This window comes from Manis pentadactyla, chromosome 16 (assembly GCF_030020395.1).
Source record: "Manis pentadactyla isolate mManPen7 chromosome 16, mManPen7.hap1, whole genome shotgun sequence".
In the NCBI taxonomy this organism is placed as follows: domain Eukaryota; kingdom Metazoa; phylum Chordata; class Mammalia; order Pholidota; family Manidae; genus Manis; species Manis pentadactyla.
This window is the reverse complement of record NC_080034.1, coordinates 9,543,876-9,566,619: the sequence shown is the minus strand read 5'-3', so window position 1 is coordinate 9,566,619 and position 22,744 is coordinate 9,543,876. Positions and strand designations below refer to the sequence as shown.

General features: G+C 39.5%; 2 protein-coding genes across 3 annotated transcripts in view; one reads left to right on the top strand and one right to left on the bottom strand.

Annotated features, from left to right (window-relative positions):
- The window catches only part of COL19A1 (collagen type XIX alpha 1 chain), a 285,300-nt gene extending 265,808 nt beyond the window's left edge, over positions 1–19,492 (top strand). The window contains exons 49-52 of the mRNA XM_036916243.2: positions 5,839–5,967; positions 11,621–11,698; positions 11,873–11,989; positions 13,099–19,492. Coding sequence (XP_036772138.2) covers positions 5,839–5,967; positions 11,621–11,698; positions 11,873–11,989; positions 13,099–13,178 — 404 coding nt within the window. The 3' untranslated portion in view covers positions 13,179–19,492. The remainder of the gene's footprint in view (positions 1–5,838; positions 5,968–11,620; positions 11,699–11,872; positions 11,990–13,098) is intronic.
- A 1,075-nt stretch (positions 19,493–20,567) lies between these two features.
- COL9A1 (collagen type IX alpha 1 chain) overlaps positions 20,568–22,744 on the bottom strand; it is an 82,513-nt gene continuing 80,336 nt past the window's right edge. For both annotated transcript variants that reach the window (XM_036916250.2, XM_036916251.2), the window contains one exon: positions 20,568–21,483. In XM_036916250.2, coding sequence (XP_036772145.2) covers positions 21,299–21,483 — 185 coding nt within the window. In that variant the 3' untranslated portion in view covers positions 20,568–21,298. The remainder of the gene's footprint in view (positions 21,484–22,744) is intronic.

Below are 22,744 nucleotides of genomic sequence, written 5' to 3'. Positions count from 1 at the left end.
AGCATCTCATGACTATGAAGTTCTCTTGTTTGAAGGTTGCAACATCATCTCTACAACTGAAACATTCATTTATATTGTATGTGTATATATATGTATATATGATATACACATCATCTGATAGGTGCACATTGGAAATATAATTCTAAAGCTTTGCACAGCATAGTCTGTTTCTTCCAGCTGGCTTCTTTCCTTCTGTGCCCTCATTTGGGTCTGTCACTCATTGTGTAGGATTGCCACAGTGCCTGCAATCCTTGCATGTCTGCTCATGCAAAACACTGGTTGAAAGTTATTTATAAGTGAGCTTCACTGTAGGATAATCTAGCTGGGCTTCTTAAACGAAAGACCCTCCATGTCATCGTCTTTAAGTCTTTTCTTCTGGCCAGATTCCCCAGAGGAAACACTTCCATTTCCTCCCTGGATGCCAGCCTGTAGGGAGCAAAGCATGAAAATAGAGCTGGGACCCCAGCTCTGAGCATAGAAATGCTCATTTATTCTCCTTGTGTACAGCGGAGAAGCCCAAGACTCAGTGGAGTCTGGGGGCCCAGTGCAAAGACACCCTATTTTCCCTTTTCAGATAATAAACCTTCAGCCTTTTTTCTGGGCTTGGGGAGAGGCAGCTACCCAGCTGTATAGAACAGAGAAAGGGCTTTCTAAGACTTCTGCTTGAACAGATTTTCAACGAATTCTCCTTATTTTAGTTCCCTTCCTCACCCCCTGACCTCCCCCAACCCCCCCACCAACTTCCGGATGTAAGTTGCCTATTCCTGAGACTTTTAAGGATGTTGTGATTCACAGTAGGTTGTTTCTCAGCTCCTAGTGTAAAGACGTGATTTCTGGAGTCCGCCAAGTCATCTGTCACCCTGCCCTCTGGCTCTCAGCTGCTAAAATGTCTGTTGTGTCCCCTTTCATAGTGTCCCCTTCCTGCACTTGTACACCTTTAAAAATATCTTACTATAGCTTTACAGGGATTCAGGAGGGAGTTGACCCAGGTGTTCAGTCCAGCGTCTTTATCCACAATAACATTTTAAAGCAACATGATAAAGGTGGCAAAGAATTGGGCCAGAGATCAATGTAGAAGGCACAGCCTCTGGGTCATAGGAACCACAGAATGAATGTGAGTGCACCAAATGATGCCACTAAATCAACAGTTAAAATGCAACTAGAAAATAACTATTAAGATATGAAAGGAATTACTCTTCTATTTTTTGGCCCTGAGGAGAGAACCGTATCTATGAAGTTTGGTTTCCAGATTTAAGAAATGTATGGGAAAGCCCTGGGATAGTAGAACCAAAACGTGATTTGCAAAACAGATTACCAAGCCAATGATGAAGTCTTATTTAACCTGAAGTCTGAGAAATAACAGTATCATCAAGTATATGACTGATTTCCCAAGAGAAATACCCTTTAACTGGTCTCTGTTTCCATAATGGTGTAAAAAAAAAAAGAAAAGTTGAAGCTGTACCAAGAAAATGAGCAATTAAACATTTGAATGGGCACTCGGAGAAAAAGATGAATTTCTCTCTTTGAAAATATGTACAAATTCTATCTGTGCAGTAGAAGGTACACGTGGGTCAGGTGACACGGAATGTCCCGTCTCCATACAGTATAGTTTATCATCACATGAATATTAGTGGCTGCCTTGTATGAATGAGCCCATTCTCCAGGAAGGCAAGTCGTTGGGCTCATTTGTGAGAATGACTGCTGTGCTTTTGTGTTGGCAGATGGACCTGCATGTTTGGTTTATGTAAGCTCCTGCCTCATTAGAAAACCTAGCCAAAAGCAGTTTAGTAGACCGAAGATCCCTGAAAACAGCAAAGCAGTTAAGGATATGGGTCTTTACAGTTAATTGAGAGGCTCAGAAACATAGTATTTTAAATTATAGAGCATTAGAGTAGGGTTCAGAAGAAGTAATTATGCTTTTGCTAAATAACTATTCCATGTATCTTAAAGCTAGTTAATTTACAGCTAGAAGTAATTATTTAAAAGTATTTTCTGTTTTACTAAAAATATTTTTAAAATACCCAAAGCAAATTACTTATAAATTCTTTTCATACATTAAAGAGGAAAATTTAATACTGTGAGTATTTGTGTTTAGACATTGAAGGTATTCAGAGATATGTCTCAAACTAAGAAAAATTCTACTGAAAAAATATATCTTTTATGTGCAAAACAATGATAAAATGGAGTGTTTCCCCTTGTATCATTGAGTTTCATATTTGCTTAGAAAACACCCAGTTTAAAATCTAATATAATAAAAATATTACATCTACATTCTACAATGTGATGATTTGCAAAACTATAACCATATACTAATTATAAATTTTTTTTTACCTACTAAGTGACTGGAAACAAATGTATTAACATCAGTGAAACACGTCCCAGGTGGACAGTCAGGTAATAATAACAAGTTTCACTGAAGGCCTGTGATTTCTTATTACTCTTGGGGCTCCTTCATCAGGTCCTGTCGGTGTCCGTCCTCACTGTCAATCAGCTGCAGTCAAAGATTCTTGTCCTACAGATGCTGAGATGTTTACATGCTGCTGGCTTTCTGATTTGAGGATGTCAGTGTAGAGCGACTACTCCTTCAACAATTATAGCTAATATTCTACATCTTTTGGGGCTCTTCCCTTAATAATTCTATTTGGAAAAAAAATCTTAGCTTCTTAAGCAGTGTAAGGGCCTACATTCTTTTAAATAATTTTTATTGAAAGCTCATTGAAAAAGATTTCACTGAGGTGTAGTTTTCTCTTTATCAAAAATTTACAAAACTTATATATCTGCTTAATTGAAACGTGCTTTGCAGTTCAACTCAACAAACTAAATGGAATGAAAAGACTGGAGAAAATTGTGACTCTACAAAGCCTGTGGGATTTGGCCTTTGTTTTTTCTGATTGGCAGCTACAGTTGCCAGCACGCTGCTGTCATTTGGTCCTTGCAAAATAAACACTAAGTTAGTAAGAACATTTTCTGGAAGATTTGTCTGCACCCTACTCATGCCTTTGTTATCGCACACCAGATGTATCTTCAAAGATTGTTAAGTTAGTTTTATGAATGAAATCGTTTGAATTTGCTTTTGGAAAAAAATATGTGAAAAGAAGAAAGGAGACAATGTGGTTAATTATTTTTGTCATGGCAAGAACATGGCCTCCTCCAGTTTTCTATTTTAAATATAGTTGTGCATACAGTTTGTTTAATGTGAGATATGCAAAGTGTAAACAAATCAAGCAAGTTTAAATAAAGAATCCAATGTACATTGTATTTATAATGGACTTTGGATTAATTTGCATCAATAATTTTCCTAAAATTAATTCCTAATATAGCAAAATATTAAATATGTTTTTGAGGAAAAATTTAACTGAATAATGGTGTATGTGAGATTAATAACTGAGAAGTGAATGATAATAAGTGTAACCCTGGAGTGAGTATTCAAAAAAGTAATTCTGGGAAGCAATGTCTTAGGTGACAGATATCTAGTCACAAAATAAAGCTTATCTGCTAATAATCTTTATAGGATTTGGTGCTTATGAAAACATGGATAATTATTCTTATTGGAATAATAATCTCTTTCAGGCTCCCTCTGTGATTAGAACAAGAGATCTTAATGCAGAAAGTATAAAATACCCACTATAGGGCCCTGTTTACAGAGAATGATTAATTAATTAGGTTAATAATATGTCTTGTTTAGGAACTTATTTTAAAGTGGAAATTCTTATTTGTATTTTGGTATTTCCATTTTCTTTGAACTTTCTCAGTTTCCACAGGAAATATGAGTTATTAATATACCAACATTCTACAAAATGCATTCCCTTTCATACAAAAGTGTTGCTGACTTATTCATAAGTCTCTAAGTAAAGTAGTAATATTTGCATGACACCTATAAAGACACTTTAGCATGGCCTAACCACCGAGCTCACCTTGAGGAAGCACCTTTCATCAGTCCTTGCTTCCCTCCCTGAATTCCTTCCTTAGGATCCAGGTAAACATGTTATTAACTAAATTAGGCCCCAGGCAGTTTGGTTAATGAGCAAAGGGCAAATGACAATGATATGTTCCTTGAGAAGCAGCATTGCTTATTCGGGAAGTATTCAACTCATAACAGTCATATCACTCGGTCCTTACTAGAGATTTTTATTTTTACTGGCATTTTTTTAGTGCTCTGGATAATTTGTCAACATCCTCTAAGTCGTGTGTCCTTCCCTTCCATGTCTCCTTATGGCTTGCAGATATGTAGAGAAGCTTTTTGTTGTTTTCACTCTGTCTGCAACTGGAATTCAGTAAGAGCTGCTCCTCTGTACCAGGGCTGAAGTGTTTCTTGGGCCAAATTAGACATCCTTCCTACCTTGACTGAGTAATGGGACTGACCAATAGGAAATTGATCAAGAGAAAAATGAATAATATTGAGGTCATATGTAATAAGACATTTGCTTTCAAAAGCAAAAATTAGTTGTTCAACAGAGAAACTAAACAGTGAAATCATAATGAACATGATACCAATGACCATTTTTCAATTTAAAAAAAAACTTTGTATTAATAAGCAATTTTATTCAAGAATATAAAGTGTCCCATACTGAGTTATCTATTGCTGATTAAGAAAATACCTCAACATTTAGTGACTTAAAACAACAAATGTTTATCATCTCACATTTTCTGAGTCAGGGACTTGGAGGGTTGCTTAGCTGTGCGGGTGTAGCTCAGGGTCTGTAATGAAGCTACAGGTAGGAGGCCGGCCAGGGCGGCAGGTATCTGAGGGCTGAACTGGGGCTGGAAGATCCGCTGCCGAGCTCACTCACGTGGCTGTCGGCAGGTGGCCTCAGTTCATCCCATGAGCCTCCCCACGGAACTTCCTAAGTGACCTCATTCCACAGCAGCAGGTTCCGCTAGGCAAGCTACCTACCTGGGCAGCCAGGAAGCCACGGCACCTCCTGTGACTAGGTCTTCCTAGTCACGCACTGCCAGTTCTGCTTCAGTTCATTCAGTTCATTCACAATGAAAAGTAACTCCAGCCCACACTCAAAAACAGGGGAATTAGTTCGAAATTAGGAGCATTACATGATACCTCCAGCTTTGTTTTAACTTTCTTTGACTTGCTTTGGCTATAGGGTTTTTTGTGGTTCAATAGAAATCTAAGTATTATTTGTTGCAGTCTTATGAAATATGCCATTGGTATTTTGATAGGGATTACACTGAATCTGTAGATTTCTTTCGATAGCATGGGTATTTTAACAATACTAATTCTTCCAATCCATGAACATGGTATATCTTTACATTTGTTTGTGTCATTTTCAGTTTGTTCATCAGCGTCTTATAGTTTTCAGAGTACAGGTCTTTAACCTCCTTGGTTATATCTATTCCTGGCCATTTTATTCTTTTTGATGCAATTGTAAATGGAATTGTGTTCTTAATTTCTCTGTCTTCTAGTTCATTATTAGAAAGCAGAAATGTGGTGTATTGGTTGTTTTCTGTAACTTTACTGAATTCATTTATTAGTTCTAATAGTTTTTGGTAGATGAATGGATAAAGAAAGTGTGCTAGACATATATTATATATACACACAAAAAAAATTCAGTAGAATATTACTCAGCCATTGAAAGAGAATGACCTTGCCATTAATGACAACATGGATGGATCTAGAGGATATCATGCTAAGTGAAATAAATGAGACAGAAAAAGACAAATACCATATGATTTCCCTTATATGTGGAATCTAAAGAACAGCAATTGTGCTTAAATTGAAAACCAAATAGATTTTTTGTTGAATTTCGTGTAAAAATTTTTGAAAGTCTTGACATAAAATACTATATCATGTAATAGAAATATGTGTTTCCTTTCATAATGAAGAGAGGATGGCTGTGTTCCTATCCCAGCTCAAGCTGCCAGCAGCTATGTTAGCTGCTCAAGCTCACGGAAGGCCTGGTCCACCAGGAAAGGATGGGTTACCTGGGCCACCGGGAGACCCTGGACCCCAAGGTAAGTCTTCAAGTATGGTACCTGCTTACCAGTTTTTTAACACTAGTTAGAATGTGCGAATCACAGTTCAGGCAAAATACATTTATATGTATGTACTATGTATACATTTATATGTATGCAAATGTACATTGTATATAAAAATGATTTAATGTAGAATATCTTGTAAATATTTGACAATGTTGAAGTAGATATTTATTACTACTTCAAATTGAAAACTAATAATTACCTGCTAATCTAAATGTATTTTAATAATATTTGTTAAAACAGCAGGAATATGTGCTTACGTATCATTATCTAGGAGTCTCAGAGTTGTTTATGCCTCCCTATTGATGTAAGTTAGACAATAAGAATCATCCTAGTATCTTAAATAAACTGAAGAAAGAGGGTTGAGATATTACTGTTAGTAGTGATTTATGTCCAAAATAAATGTTTGAGAAAGTTTAGAATCTTTCTGCTTCTAATAGATCTTGAGGACGGTAACTTTTGAATTTAAAGAATTCCTCACTTTGAAGGCAAAACTTAAATTTTGTTCCATTGATCAAATGACAGCTTAAGAGAAGACATGCTTCTGAATATAGCTTGACTATGTTAAGCTGTCAAGACCATTTCCTAGATGGTTAGCAGTCGGCAGAGAGGTTAAATAGACCCTGATTTAGAAGATTCACAACTCTAACAAGGGAATATTAAATCCAGTGAGTATATACCATGAAAGATAAGACCAGGGAGACTGCTTTTCATGTATTAATATACAGGTGCTTAAGGGTCCTCCCTGAAATAATTGACAGCTTGTATAAAGGAGAAAAAGAGAGTTAACCCCAAAACTACACAGGTGCCCTCCCTCCTCTGAAAGGGCAGCAGCTACCCCCAATCACAGGGTCTGTTAGAACTAACTGACACTCACAACTCGTTTAGGTAGCACAGTGCAAAACACGGGAAAAACTCTAGTTCACCTAAACAGTAAGTTCTCTTTGCCTTAGATCATAGAAAGGTTTGACAGATAGTTGGAGGAAAAAGTATAAAATCAGGCTTAGCCCTCTGTGTGTCCACTGTTGTGTAGAGGGTGGTTAATTACTATCTTTTGCTAGTTGGGTCTGTTCTGAAGTCAGAGTATGTGACACTGAAGCAAAGAGCTGCTAAGCCCACCTGGAGACGCTTGATGACTCAAACCTCGTGAGGAATAAGGACTGTTAGCACCAATAGGAGAAAAACTGGACAGATGCCTCAAACAGCTGTGGTCTAAAACAATAAGAAACAATGGAAAAACCTGGATTTTCGAGGAAAATAGTTCTGGAACTGGAGTCACCTGTCCATGCAAACACCTGTCTCCTGGAGGCAATGCTGAGTCAACAGTGTTAGTGAAACTTCTGGAAACAAGACTTCCACTCACCACTCCGTGTACCTTCCCTTTTGTGAAGGATCCCCATGGGTTTTATCTGCTTTTTTGCCTAGGAAATCTTCTGTACCACTTATGCTCCGAACAGAGCTTTTGGATGAATTCTTGAATTTAAAAGAATTCCCCATAAGATTTCCAAATTTTTTTAAAGCCAGGGTTTGGTAAAATTGAGGAACAGGACCTGAAGCGTTTTTTTCCTTTGGTAGATGAATAGATATGACGTGCTCAGAAGGTGAAGTTACACGTGTAACTTCAAAGCTTTGCTCTACTCGATTTAAAGGTTTTCTCAAGAAGAAACAAACTGCCTATGAAACCCTTACTGCAGGGACCACACGAAGCTCAATGCTGCTGGCTGAACTGGTCTTCTTCACGACACAGCATGGCTGAGTTTGAGAAGCGGTTGCGGGAGAAACTCACACCAAAAGGGACATGTGGGTGCAGAGCTCCCGGCATTTCCCGGCCACCCCCAAATTCTGTTTGATGGTGGCTCTCCTGAAAATTCTGGAGGAGACTTTTTGTCAGTATTTTTCAGGAAAGAAATCCATTTTCATTCCAAAGGAAGTGGCTTGGTTTGGAATATGCACTTTGAGATGAGTCCTCTCCTACTATCTTTAGAGAAGCTCAGAAATGTAAAGGAATCTCCTAAGGTCCTGCGCTTATTCCAGGAAGCAGGGAACACAGAGAGGGCAGTGAGGATGCTGACGTGAGGCTGTTAGAAGTGCAGAGTCCAAGGTGAAAAGGGGAGGCGCTGCTCCCACCAAGATCCCAGTACGGAAAAGCAGCCTCCCTGTCGGAGCTCTGACCTTCTTACAGTGAGAAGTGGGACCATTATCATTCTGAGTTGTTTCACCTCGTTGGCGTTTTTCCTGAAGTCCCAAGGAGGGTGATTGTTAACTTCTTTTTTAAATTCAGAAGCATTTCCAGATAGTTTTATGTTCTGACCATCCATGGGTTTCTGATTATTGCCACCCACCGGGCTCTGGGAGGATTTCCCCTGGCGTCCTTCCCCTCCTGGGTCTGCAGCTTAGGGCCTGGGGGCTGGGCTGCTGGGACGAGCAGGAAGGTGCCACCTTAGGATCGAAGAAGCCCCGAGAAGCTGGGCCGGCTGCCTTCCCGTGTGTACACAAGAGAGACTGAATCTTCCTAACAGACTGTATTCTCGTGGGCGAGTTCTGTGAGGAAGAGCTTTATGCTTTCTCCAAACACAGCTGGTTCTCCACCTCTGGGAAACCTTGGCACAGGTGCCACACTTGGAAGCCCTGTCCATTCAGAAGGGCCCCCACACTGAGTGCAGGGGGGGGAGTGGGAGAAAACAGGTCCAGCCATTCTGGGCGCTCCGTCAGTTTTGAAAAGACACCATTGGGAATGTTTGTTCTTACTTTTGAACTTAAAGCTTAGCTGTTACCACCTTATAATGAAGGAAATATGACTTGTACGCCAGTGGCATAGTGCAGTTCATGAGATACAGATTTGATCTTTGAAATTTGTTAGCAGAAGTGGTCTTTGGAAATGAGAGGACACTGTGGGCACTCAGTGGGCAGCATCAGTGAGGCTGGCAGCCCGGAGGGCAGGCCGCAGGCCCCACATGGAGGCCTTCCTGAAATGCCAGAAACCCCTTTTCCTTGTCCGGGGTGCATATAGGTGCCCAGATTTACACCTTTAGAAGTAAATCCCTAGAGTTGAAACACAAGTCAGCATACTGGAAATGCATAAAGTCTACCCCCTGAAAAGCTGCAACGTGCACCAAGTTTCTCCAGTGACTCTGACCTCTGGTTATGCTTTAAAAGAGGACACCACTGTTGTTTGCTCTCTTCCTCCCTAAGCTACAGGGATTGTCAAACTGCCATCCTGCATGCTTATAGGCCATGAAAATACATATCTGTTTGCAGACGGCCCAGCCCTTTAGTCTTTTCCAAATCTCAAGAGAGGCCTGCCCCAAAAGAGTGAAGAGTTTAATTCTAGGAAATGGGAAAGCTGTTACTGACTTCATTAGCATTCCAACCTGAAGTTTTGTTATGAAGCAATTATAAAATATGACGCTGTAGCTTTATGGCAGCCTTCGTAAGGAACAAGCTTGAGCCCTCATCAGGAAATTTAAGAATAGAAATCTCTCTTGTGCTTGTACTACCCAATGGCTGGGTCTATTAATAAGAGTTAGTTATTAACCTAAAGAACTGAGAGATTTGTACAAATAAGTTACATTTAATAGAAGTGTAAATGTTGCCCTATAATACAAATATACAAATTATTGTTTCTTTTTCTGTAATATATGCACAGAAATTTGTAGGGAATAACATATTGTTATGTTCTATGAAATTCTGAGAACTGAACTTAAATATGAAGGTTTTAGCAGATACGTTTTTCATTTAGAACGTGTGTTAGCCTTGTCAATCCTCTTGACAATCAGAAGTTCATGTATCTTTAGTTATTTTTTCTTTCTTCCTCATTTTTTCAGCCTGTGACCTTAAGCACTTCCTGAGATAGCTTGAGGGTCAGATTGACAATCTTTCTGCAATAATGGGACCTGGGTTGAACTATCAACTATACCTCATGTGACAAATGGTATTTTATTGCAGAAATGTTTAAATAATGGGCTTGGAAGGGAGCTTTCACAATACCCTAAGTACAGACATTTTTCTTTGTTGTTCACATACATTAAGGGAAAGTTACATAAAAGAAATCCCAGTAATATTTTAAATTTGAATATTTCAACAGGATATTGTGCCCTGTATTCAAGTCACTGTCAGTTCTAGGATCTAGGATCGTATTGAATGTTTGTAACATAATTTTCAGAAATAATGTGTGAAGATTTCTCCCTGGATGTATTTCTAACATGAACCTCAAAGTATTTCCTGAATGTACATCCGTCTTTTCCTCTGTGCTCACATTCACGGTCAGGTCACACCTCCAAAGCCAAGAAATAATAGTGTGGTGGTTACACATCTAATGCCACTGGGATATAAAGTGTGCACTGCATGGTCAGGTCACAACTGAGAATGGTAACAGCAAAGCTGACGTCTGATTCTCAACAATGATGGGAAAGACTTTGTCCTACATACTATTTATAGAGGACATTAAAATTTCTCCTCCTATCATATTCTGCTGCATTAACACACCTTTATAGAAAAGCACAGCTAAGTCAGAGCCTGTTTCCCACTGAGGTGCTCTCCTGGTTGTTAGTCTTGCTGTGTGTCTGCATGATTCTGCATGGCTGCTCTGTTCACTGGGGACTAGAAGAAGTCTTTAAACTGCTGTTTAAGTATGAAAAAGTTGGAAATTAAAAGTCTTATTTACCATTATTTCTATAGCCAGAGAGCCTTTTCTTCAAAGTCTTATATAGATGCCAGTATATAAAATACAGATTAAAGGTGTGTTATGCTTGTTTAAAGCAGGGATAAGAGCTCCCGGAGGCACAAATTACTCTGTAATATTCTAGCTCAGGAGACAACAAACATATTCAAGAATAAGAATAATTTTATCTTAAAATGTACATCCTAGAACTCATTCATTTTGGGTGAAGCATCCTGAACTGAGCAAGTGAGTTGAGGTGAATCCCTTGGTCTTGCTTCCTAGCGTGGTTGAAGCCCCTGGTCTTTTGGAGTGAGGAACTCCCATATTAAACCATAGGGCAGCTGCCTTCACTTTCCTTGGGAAGACTGTAACATTTTTCTAACCAGTCATTTGAACAAAAACCTGATTTGTCCCCTCCTGACTCCTGAGATGGGAGAGTCACATACATTAACACTCTCACTGTCATGTATGAGAACCATGAGTGTTTGTTCATTCCCTTCGTTCCTGGAGGAGGGTCCAGATTCTTGCTGCCTTACCATCACGTCCTCGTATCACGCAGAGCTCTCCCTGCACACTTCTCACATTAGCCTGTGCCTGTGCTCCAGCCACAGTTCCTGCTGAAGAGGGTACACACACCTTGTTGTATGTATTTGAAAGAAGGTATGAATGGCTGATTTCAGTGACTTAGGTATCATTTTCAGTGTCAAAAGCCTCACTACCAAGAGTTTGACTAGTTGGAACTTTTATGGTAGTTGCATATTTCCAAGATCCTTACTGCCTATTACATTTGATCTGCTTGATATGTAAGTTTAATATGTGGCTAATGCAAAACAGAAACTGAGTGTACTATTTACAGCAAGTGATGGGATTACATAAATGTCATAGTAAGCACAGGGTTCTTGAACGAGCTGCATTCCCATCAAACACTCTTACTTTTCGTGTCTCTCTTTGTGTGTGTCCCTTACTTAGGCTACCGAGGACAGAAAGGAGAAAGAGGAGAACCTGGGATTGGGCTTCCGGGGAGTCCGGGGCTGCCTGGGCCCCCAGGTAATAGTGAGAGCGTCCCCACAACACAAATAAGCCTCCAAAACTAGCAACCAGGTCTTTTCCCGGAGGCCCTCATGTGTCGCTCTGGGAGAAGGTGAATGACACATGCTGGCCGGTGTGAGGGAAGCAGAGCAATCTCTGATCTGCATGCTGATGGGTCTTTTCTCTCATTAGCTCCAGGCTTGCCAGGCTCACCAGGCGCCGCAGGCCCACAGGGTCCCCCGGGACCTAGTGGGCGATGTGACCCAGAAGATTGCCTCTATCCTGTGTCTCGTGCCCGTCAGCGGACAGGTGGGAAATAAACACCTGTGAAGAAGACAATTGCTGGTGACATGCCCTTGGCATTGGAGCGATCTTAATACTGTCAAACCCTCATGATATGGGGTTGACTTTTCATTTATTTTTTGGCATAAGCCAGATGTTAAAAGCAACAGTTAGAATCCTATTCCTATAGTAAATGTGATATCAGCATTTTTAGACTTTTCCCAAATTCATTCCATATATTTTGCTACACCATCACTATGATTTTTATTCAGTTTTCTATGAAATTTGCAAGCATATCTTATCTTAGTTCTTCAAGAGGAAATTACATCTTATGATTCAGTAGACTGATGGTGATGGACATTTGCTAGTCTTATCAGCTCATATTTGACCTTTGATTTCTGAACTTTAACATTTCAGACTTACTTTAATGTTTTCTTGGTGTTTAAATTACTATCATTGCCAAAAATTTCACCAACATTTTTGCTACAGTGCATTGCACCTGCTGAATGGTTTTTGACAACTTGTTATAGCTGAAGAGTTCTCGTACCATCCTACAGCCATCCTACTTAGGCAGAGAAATAGATGGGCAATACGAGCTTGACCTCATAACTTAAATTTTGGAAAAAACCTAGGAGGCTGTCTTATCAGGGAGCCCGAAACCCACGGTAGCCGACTACCGAGATGATTTTGTTAATTCCGTGTAAGAGTCCGATTCAAAGCGATGCCCCCAGGTGGAAATGAGGACTGCATGCAAAGGAAGGAGCAGCGTCCGGGCCTGTAAGAGCTCCACAAGAAACACCCAGCCCTGTTTTCCCTTCACTGCATCTCTCATTGGGAGACAGAAAGCTGGTACCCCTCAGAGGCGTTTGGGGAAGGCCCTCACCACCAGGTGAAGGCACCAAGCCATCTTTGGTACTTTTGAGGCTTAAATGGCCTGCAAGAACTTTGGAGCCCCATACCCAGCAGCCTTCTGACCTCCTTGCTCTCAGCCTTGAAGACAAGAACCCGCCAATCAATGGGTTTTGTAGCAACTGAAAAAGAAACCCCCTTGCCTAGAAGATGAACGTGCAGCTTTGACAGGTGCCCATCGCCAAGGCAAAGTCAGAAAGCTCTAATGGAGAATTGTGTTTCCCCAGAAGCAGCAGCAGGAGGCACAGGGCAGCAGAGGAAAGCCAGGGGGCCGAACATGCAACAAGCATGCAGACCAAAGAGTTAACACGGAAAAGGACGCTGCAAAGACCATGTCCTCTGGCGGGCAATGAAATACAGTGATCCCCAAACAAATTACTAAAAGGTGTTTTTATTGCCTAGCTATACCTGATGTTAAGAAAACTCCTGGTTGAGAACAACTGATGTTCTAGAACATTGGACTTGAGAATGTGGCTGAAATCATAGTGAATCCCACAGGTGCTGAGAGGGGGCCTCCCTGCGGCTTCCTGGCACAGAAATCAGGAGCCGCGCAGGTTGCAATCTGGCTGAAACAGGTTAGGATGATAGCTTTTATCTGTTAATTGAAAAATGAGTTTAGACAAGCATGCCCAACTGCCACTGGAAAAAACTGAGAAGGGAATTGTGTAGGCAGCGTGCCTAAGTGACGGCAGCTTTGTTCACATGCACCCATGATTTGAACCGGTTTTCATTGTAGATAAATGAACTGCTGGTCAGGTACTGTCTACATGGCTGCACGTAACATGCAACCTTGTAGTTATTTCATATTGAATTATGCTGCATGTTTCAATTCCAAGTTTATTTTATTTTCCAAGTTTCTTTTATTTATTTCAAGTGTTGTTAACTTTAAAGTGATTTTCTTCACTTTCTTTCCTGTGCAATACCTACAATGGTGCTGGGTTTTAGACTTACACAATTGGAATATATATATGAATTTTCTTAGCCAAATGATCATTTATCCCCCAAACACTGTACAGAGATCTAAAATCTGGTGCTATGTGTATATCTTGATCTTTTAATATGTTGAACTTTCTTGAATTTTTTGAAGTCTTACAATTCATCTGCCACTCATTAACTTACTTGAATTTGTCATAAAGTGAAATATTTTGTTTTTAAAGATTATTTTTTCATATTAATTAATAGGTTGATCCTCTTGCCTTTTTGATAATCCAGAAGTATTTATTTTATCATTTTAATGTCTTCATGAACTTTTTTGCCAATGGTGATCAATGTATTCTTGGTTTCCTTTGAGTCGATCCTCTCATACACATAAAAAGACTCAATCTTCTTGTTTTATAAATTCTGTTCATTTTAATTCCACAGAATATGTCATGCATCCTTCCTTACAAATTGTATATTTAGGAACCCTTCTTTTTCTAAGTTCCATTAATGTTGGACTGGTTTATTCCTGTTTCAAGAATTTGGATTTATTCAGGTGATTTCAGAAGGGGAGGAATATAATGCATATTGCAGTGATTCAAGCTCATTTTTTTAATAACTGGAACACATGACTAAGTCTACCTTTGGCATAACTAGAGAAACAGGCCTGTGTCCACCTGGAATGAGGCTCTCTCACCCGCTGGATTATTGCCCCTGCAATGCTCCTTGACCCATCTCTGTACATGGGATATGCAACAAAGAGCAGTCGGAAAGCTGGGCCCAGCTAATACTACACCAGGTAAAGGGGAGACTTCACAGCAGCCTAATTCCTTGAATAAAAAGGAAGTGGATACAGCCCCACAGTAGGGTGAGAAATTTTTCCCTGAGCACCTTGCTTGCCGACTCTCTCGTATCATTTTATTCCATTCCAAACCACTGTTTACTTTCACACCAATGTCAGTCATGTCCACAGCAGGGAAGAATAATTATCAAATTTCCTGAATTATCTCTTGTTTAGACTCCAGACCACAAAAGTGTTTAAATTGCAAAATAATTGCAGGCCATGCTGACAATTAATAATGAAAAGTGTGTTTGCCCTAAGTAAGTATGTTTGAATTCCAGTCTAACGTCTTCTACCAATATCAATTAACACTTTCAGATAGAAGTGTTTCTATGCAAAGAACAAGATGTGACTTCAATTAATAGTTATGGTTTTAGGGATCTGAAGGAAAAAGGAAGAATTATTTGTGAGTTTGTTCATTGTTCTTTCCTACTGAAGACATTAACCTTTTTTCCTAACTATTTCAGAAACACAGCCAGTCTTAATGATGAATTTTTCACCTTGTGGCCAAAGTGATTTAGTTAATGACTAAAAAGTCATCCCCTAACCTCATTTCTATTCTTGACATTGTTGAAATTTAAAAATTTTAGTCACTTATGTTATAGAGCTTAAATAACTTTCTAAGATACTGTAAAATATGTTATCTGTTGAAGATACCATATGATGCTTGGATTGTAAAATATTTTGTTGTGACTATGTTTTAGGAGTTAAGTAGAATTTGGCTTCCCTGCAGCCGTTCTCACGTTGAGAACCCGTGATATACCTCCTTTTGTCCACGGGATGGCGCTTAAAGCCAGCTGATCAAAATAAGAGATTTGCCGCGATGTGAGGCGAGAGACAATTTAGTGGACAATAACTAAATCAGACCTTTGCCTTTGCACTTTTTTTTATTTTTTACTTTGGTAAATATTTCCTTGTTAAGTCATGTTATATTCATTTGTTTTGTTAATTTGTTTTTCCTCATTTTAAGTTTCTTTATGAAGCAGCTACAATAACCATTAACTCATTGGCTGTTTCAATTTTATTTCTTCAGTGAATTCAGATACCTAATTGACTTGCAAGTTTACTATTTGTAACTTTAGTTTGTATATGACCCTCATAGTTTAGTGATTAACATGAAAACACCTAAATAATCACCCGACCTTTTAGACAAGATACTCTTTTGACAGTAAGAAGGATCTAGCTTGTCCCAAGAAGTAGGCTGTTTATAAAATTATGCAATGTCTAAATCTCCATATTGTTCAAAGTACTTAAAGTTTTACAATTAGATTTGTATAATGTTCCTATTTTTCTAGAAATGTATCACTATGTACAAAAATTAAATAAGGAACACCTTTTTTCAAGATGCCATTTTAATTTTTCTAACATTGGTAATAATATCCTGAGACAGAATTTTTAGAATAAGTTACATGCTAAAGTTTTTCTGAGTGATTTCTCAAGATAGTTTTGTAAATTTGTTCATTGCTCTTGTTCTTACATTATTTTTCACATTTGTGCTCATCTTCTTAAGACACACAGGTACATATTGCCATGTCTCCCGAGGCCCGTTTCTATAGAGAATGTGCCTGCCTTTTATACCCTTTCCTCTCACAGAGATTACACAGGCTTCTAGGAAGGGCAGGAGGTGCAGAAGAGAACTGAATCTGTATCTTTTCCCCTGAGCTCTTCAAAATGACTTAGCCCATCAAACTGTATTCATGTATTAGCTGTCTGCTAAAGCAACATTGGTTACATTAAATTTGCTTAACCACTAAGGGCCTCAGGAAACAAGATATATGGACGTCTTCTGTTTTGTTGTGTGGCATAGCTAGAGCTATAACCCACATTTTACTCAACAAAATCATGCCAGGCTAGCAGTAAGTTCAGCTAAGTGGAATGAAGAATCAAGGAGAACATAGAAGAAACTCACCAGACAAGCAGACCCAGAGCAGCGAAAATGTACCTCAACAGTAAGGCAGCCTTATAAAACCAAAACTAAGTTTAAGAAAGTCTAAATGGAAAAATTGTCATGTTCAGATCCAATGAAGAGTGATATCATGGAGTCAGCTACCTGCTTCATGAATTTGTCAGAAGTGAATATGAATAAAGAAGGAGACTTCACTCAACTTAGGGGGTAACTTAGTAAAATTTACCAGAAGGGTGTGTGTTGCTTGACTGTAATAAGCTTTTGGGTGTAAAGATGCTAATTAATTTGCAACAATTTATAATATTTTCAATTTACAAATTCTGCTGTATTATTTATAGTATATTTTAGGAATAAACATTTTTCAGTGTCTTAACGTACATAAATTCAGATTGTTTTATGGCATATTTTGTAACTATTTATTTTTTAAATAACCTTGAGGATGTATTTTCCCTCATTTTGTTTGTTCTCTATCTTACCTCATCACACTTATTTAAGATTTAATTCAAGATACTCATGTTAAGTGGAGTGGCACTAGTTTTATTCTAAGTTCCATGTGGATATAATACTTTCTGAGGCCTTGGTTCCTAAATGTTCATGATACATAATGAGCTTGTCACTTATCTCAGCAGTAAAAGATCTGACCTTGGATCAGGGTATTCTGAGGGGCAGTTATTAACACCGTACCTACTGCTCACCACTTGTTGTGGCTGGAGTTCCACACTTAGCCCCGTTCTAGTAGGGCTCAGCCGCAGAGATGCTCCAAGGGCAGTCACAGGCCGGGTGTGGGTCACCAGATGCCCAAGGAACCTGGAACTTGGTCCTTTACAGAGTTCATGTTTATACCATGCTGGTAATTATACTTTCGTTTGTCCCATGGATCAGTGCTTAGCCCATAATAATTAAATGTACATCCCATCTCCCTGGCAGCTCATAAAAAGCCTTGTCTCATGATTTCAGGTGGAATTATAAGCAGGCTGTACTCTGTGACTTTTGTCCCACAAAATGATCTCCTCACTAAAATCATTGGAGACTCATTGGGGTAGAGAGGCCTGAGCAAGATGAAGAAATAATCACAATTCACTTGTCTCATAAATATAAGCTTTTAAATCACAAGTGATAAGACCACAGGCAGTAAGTTAAATAGATAGCATGTTTCCTTAACAGAAATTAGTCACATCCAAACATGCCGGCAGATTTATATGGTTGCTTACACTGGGAAGTGATTAACACAGTTTGTAACTATTTTCAATTTCAGATTCCTTTTTGATATAGCAAATTACCCAAGTGCTCTCTAAGGAATATTTTTAGGTATTTTGGCACAGAGATTTTCAACTTGGAGGCCACAGCCAAATTCAAATAAATCTTAGAAAGTTCATTTCTTAGAGCCAGTTACCTTCATTTGACCTCTCTCTAGTTACTTTTAAAAAACTTGAAGTCAAGAGCAAGATGTGAAGGCACGTTAAGGAGAAAGTTAGTATAGATTACCATTTACTAGGACTAAAAATAGCATCCTCTTTCTGATGACCAGATCTAGCAAACATGTTACACTCCCTCTGGTCAATTGTTGAAGAGCAGCTGAGCATGTGTATGTTCAGTCCTGCCTTTAGTTAAACCAGTTTTGATGTAGTGGTTGCTGAGCTGTGTGCCCTTAGTACTGCCATGTCCTTATCACAAACTCACTAAAGAAGACTAAGTGCACAACTGAAAAGTATTTATTTTATTCTGTGAAAGACTTGCCTTATATTTATTGAACACAAATATTATTTTTAATATATATATATATATATATATTTAAAATCACTTCATGTCCCATGCAAAATTTCTAATCAGCAAAACTGCTAGTTTGCTATTTTTTTTTTTTTCTTATTACTGCTCTTCTCTCTTTTTGTCGGCAGGACTACTCAGAGATGTTTAAAAGTAATTTTCCTGATAATTGGTATGATTTTTATATACTTCTAGTGCTCTTCCTCCTATACTGGCTTATTCTTAAACTCGGAGATATTTTACATCAGAGACATTGTAATAGCCAAAATATTAAATAATACAATCAGAGATGATCTTCTAAAGCAGGGATTTACATGAAGCTTACTTCCGTGTGCAAATACATCAGATTTTACTCATGACGTTTAAGAATAGCAGCACTTGTGTGCGAGCTTGAACTTTCAAGTGCCCCTAAAGCCCCAAATCAATCCCACAACGGCTCTGACTACTCATTCATACTCCTGTCCCGACAGGCACCACTGCGCCCAAGCCACGCCAGTGAGTGTCTGTGCTCAGTCAGACTGGGAGGTGATTTCCATAGTTCTTAACCAAGCTGTCAGAGATTTGGGATGAAAATCATGTCATAAGGCCATAGAAGCACTGACTAGAAATAAGTCAGAAATCACTGGCCCTTGCATGACATGCCCATGTCTGACCAACTTTAATTACTCACCTGCTCGTCTCTCAACGAGGGCTCTGGGTGACATTCCACCCAACTTGCAAAAATATCTCAAGGAGGTTTTGGAGATTTCCATTTCACTAGAGAGAGAGATTGAGTCTAATTCAATATGTATCAACCTTGATACATATTCAGTTATCAGCTCTGATAAATTTTTGCTGGACGCTTTCCTTCGCAGTTTCTAAGTCAGGCTTTTTCTGCTTCTGGAAACGATTTCACTTAACTGAGTTCTTAATGGGTCGTTCCCACCTTTTGGAATGTGCTTGTTTGGCGTCATCTATTTGTAAGTGGTTGTTTCCACTATTGTTTATGGTATCCGTGGAGCTTGTATAGCTTTTTACATATCAAGTTTGTAAAACAGTTGAATGAGCTGTTCTTTAAAAAATTTTTTTTAGTTTTCTTATGAATGCAATATTGTATAACTAAGAAACATGTTTATTTGGTTATCTAATTTTTCCTTTGTTGTATTTGATTATGTCACTCCCCGTTAAAGTAAAACCACCTTGGTGAAACAACAAGGCAATTTCTTTGCATTTATTTGATTAAGTGTCACAGTACCTGAGAAGGTTTGCCATTTATATAAAGACCATTTTAAGTAGTTGTAGCAGGTATCTCTGTTTCTGAAAATTACTGATTCCACATGAAGGAAGGGCATTCTTCTCAGAGTGTGTAAATGGCACACCGATCTACATAGCCAAGTTAGAACCATTCCCTTTAGGCACATTCCATGCTAGAAGCACAGAATTAGATGCTGTAACAATTTTTAAAGAAATCCAAATACAGATTACATGATTATTGATGTAGCTAAACATACAGGGCTTAAAGTTTTAAATGTACAGAAAGTACACAAGAAAAAATTGATACCAAAATCCTATTAAGTAAGGCTCACTCCCCCTTGATTTGAGAGAACTGAGTTCCATAAATTAATAGAAGATATTGACTATTTTGAACAATGTGCTATCCCCAGGGAAAGTCACTCATATCACTGTGACATGAAATGCATATATTAAGTCTGATCAATAGTTTATACTGATGTAGATTAAACAGCAAGCCAATGTTGTTATGTGCATAGTAGTAAAGAGCTTTAGCAGTCAGGCAATACCCATCTTATTGGTAAGAATGCGGTGTTTTAACTGAGCTGACTGTATAAAATGTTTAAGAAAAATGGAGAAACAGAAATCATTTTTGCAGCAGTGAAGTTCCGCATAGCAGGAAGCTAACAGATCAGTGAAATGAACACAGTGAGTGGTTTCTAACCTAGAAACCAAGCAAGGCCAGACTTAGGGGGTCCATACAACCTGTGAAATTCTCTGCAAACGTGTTTGTGCATATGCACTTCTGTTTTTCTGGGTTATTAATTTCAAAAAGGTCCAAGAAGCTCCCCAACCCCAGCCCCATATACATACATACATACAACTTCTGTCATACCCTCTGGGGAACAATAAAGGCTTTTTAATTTCTCTATAGAAAAAAAAGACTAATACTATAAACATACCTATAGAAATACCAGTAATTTTGAATTTTTCAACATATCTGAATAATCCCAGTGACTTGTTCCCAATGATCATGATGACTTACAAGAAAACATGCAAGAGATTAAGAAACCATATTTATTTCTTCCTTGGTACAACCAGAGATGTTACCTCAAACCTTTAAAATAAATAATTTTATCAATAAAACTTATGAATGGCAGAATATTAAAATTCCTTCTTTGCTTTCACAGAGCAGAGCTCAAGGTATGAACGGGTTTGGGGTACAGTACAGTTCAACAAAACTTCAGGATGACTGAGAAACCCGGCATGTGATGTAAGGACACCACTCCACGTGGCACAGAGCTTTCCTGCCACCCTGGGGGTGCACTGCTGGGGATTCTGAGCACCGATTCTATTGGCTGTAGTGGGGTTTCTTCTTAACTAGTCTGGCAATCCTCTATATAGCTGAAACAATAATCTGAGAACGGCTAAATAAAAAATGAAAATAACTACTGCAACTGAGGTAAACCGAACAGTCGACTTTGTTTATTGGCGCAGGGGCCTGTGATGTATCACATCTGTATAGCGCACCAAAGGTCAAGATCCTGGGCCCAGGACTGTCAGTTTATCTAAAGGGAGGGGTTTTTGGTTTTTGTTCTACTGATGATTCTGTTGTCTCCCTCCAAGGGAAAGGAAAGAGGGTTTACTGAATAGCACCATTGTTCTGAGTCTGATTGTCAAGTAGGACTCCGGGTAACGTTGAAGGTGATGCATTGTTGTCTTTTGCCCCCACGCGGGTGGCGGCTCCGCTCCAGGCTCCTGTGCACGCAGGGCTCACGCAGACTGCCCGTCACTGGTCGGGGCCTTTGCTGAATGCTCGCTGACCGGCCTGCAGGGTGCAGGAGGCCGGCTCGCAGAAACCAGGAGGGCCGGGAGGTCCTGGGGGTCCGGGTACACCAGGAATTCCTGCCACCCCTGGGGGCCCTCGCTCGCCATCCCGGCCAATCCTCCCGTAGCTGGCGGGGCCTGGGTCACCTGAAACACAGAAAAGATTGCCCATGAGGCAGGAGAACCCTCATGGCTACAAAGTGGCAGAAGGCACGGGACCCCCCAGGCCAGCAATGTGCACAGAGGGGCTTAATAAATGCTTTCATAATGATGGGTGATGGTGATAAAATCCTTCATTGGGGTCCCTTAAAATTAAAAGTGGAAAGAGACATCAGCACCTCTAACCCACATTTCCATTGGTAAAACTGAGCCATGGTAGGCTCTAGTCACCTATGTCTACAACACCGACATGTGGCTAAGTCAGAAAGGATGAACCCTATGTGCGAAACACATTCTCTGAGGCATGGTGCCCCTTAACAAAGAGGAATTTCTGCTGAACATCTACTCCAGCATGACAGGAGTACTTTCTATTACTGCAAAGGAGACGATAAGAACTCCGTGTAAAATAAATTGTATGCGCCATGATACACAGTTTCACAGAGACCCCCATTCCATTTCAGCCATTGTAACTTGGCCATTCAGCCAAAGGGTACAAGCCCAAAGGGCGTGTTCAATTAAATATTTGCTTAAGTTCGGTGACTTTCCTTCTTTCTCGTGGTTTTTAGTTTCCTATTTTAGTGTCTCACTATCTATGTTTTTTGTCGGTCTTGTTATCATGGTCTGGTCTTAAGTGGTCTTATTACGTATGTCTCACCAACCTTTAGAACGAAGGTTAGGGAGCCTCTTGTACATATAGTATCTTCCCATTATGTTTACAATGAGATCCACACACAGCAATGTTATAGGAAAGAACATCACCAAGTTCTCAAAGAATAATCTCTGGCTCTATCCATCTCAAGGCTGTAGCAAAGCAGAGATGTAATTCCCCTCATTCATCCCACCAGCTTTCACTTGACTATATTAAGTTGTGATGAAGCAGATGATGGTGTTTTCCTCTACAGGCTAGGCCCCAGCGGAGGCTTCTGCCTGATCGCACAGCTCCTATAAAGGAGGCCTTACAGCAGAGCCTATGCAGATGGCTTGTCTCTGCAGGCAGTTAAAAGTTGATCTTTTAACGGCCAAATGTAAATGTATGGAAGAGGTAATTTTCATGCAGTGCTCTCACTGAGACATACCAGGTCTGCCTTAACAAAATCAAATCAAGATGAGGAGGAGAAAATACCCAAGGGGGAAGTCACACACCCAGTGAGGGCAGGGCAGGCGATGATGCAGGTCAGGGCGGGCAGACTGTAGCCCAAGAGCAACTGCGGTTTTTGTAAACAGTCTTATTAGAACAAAGCCATGGTCA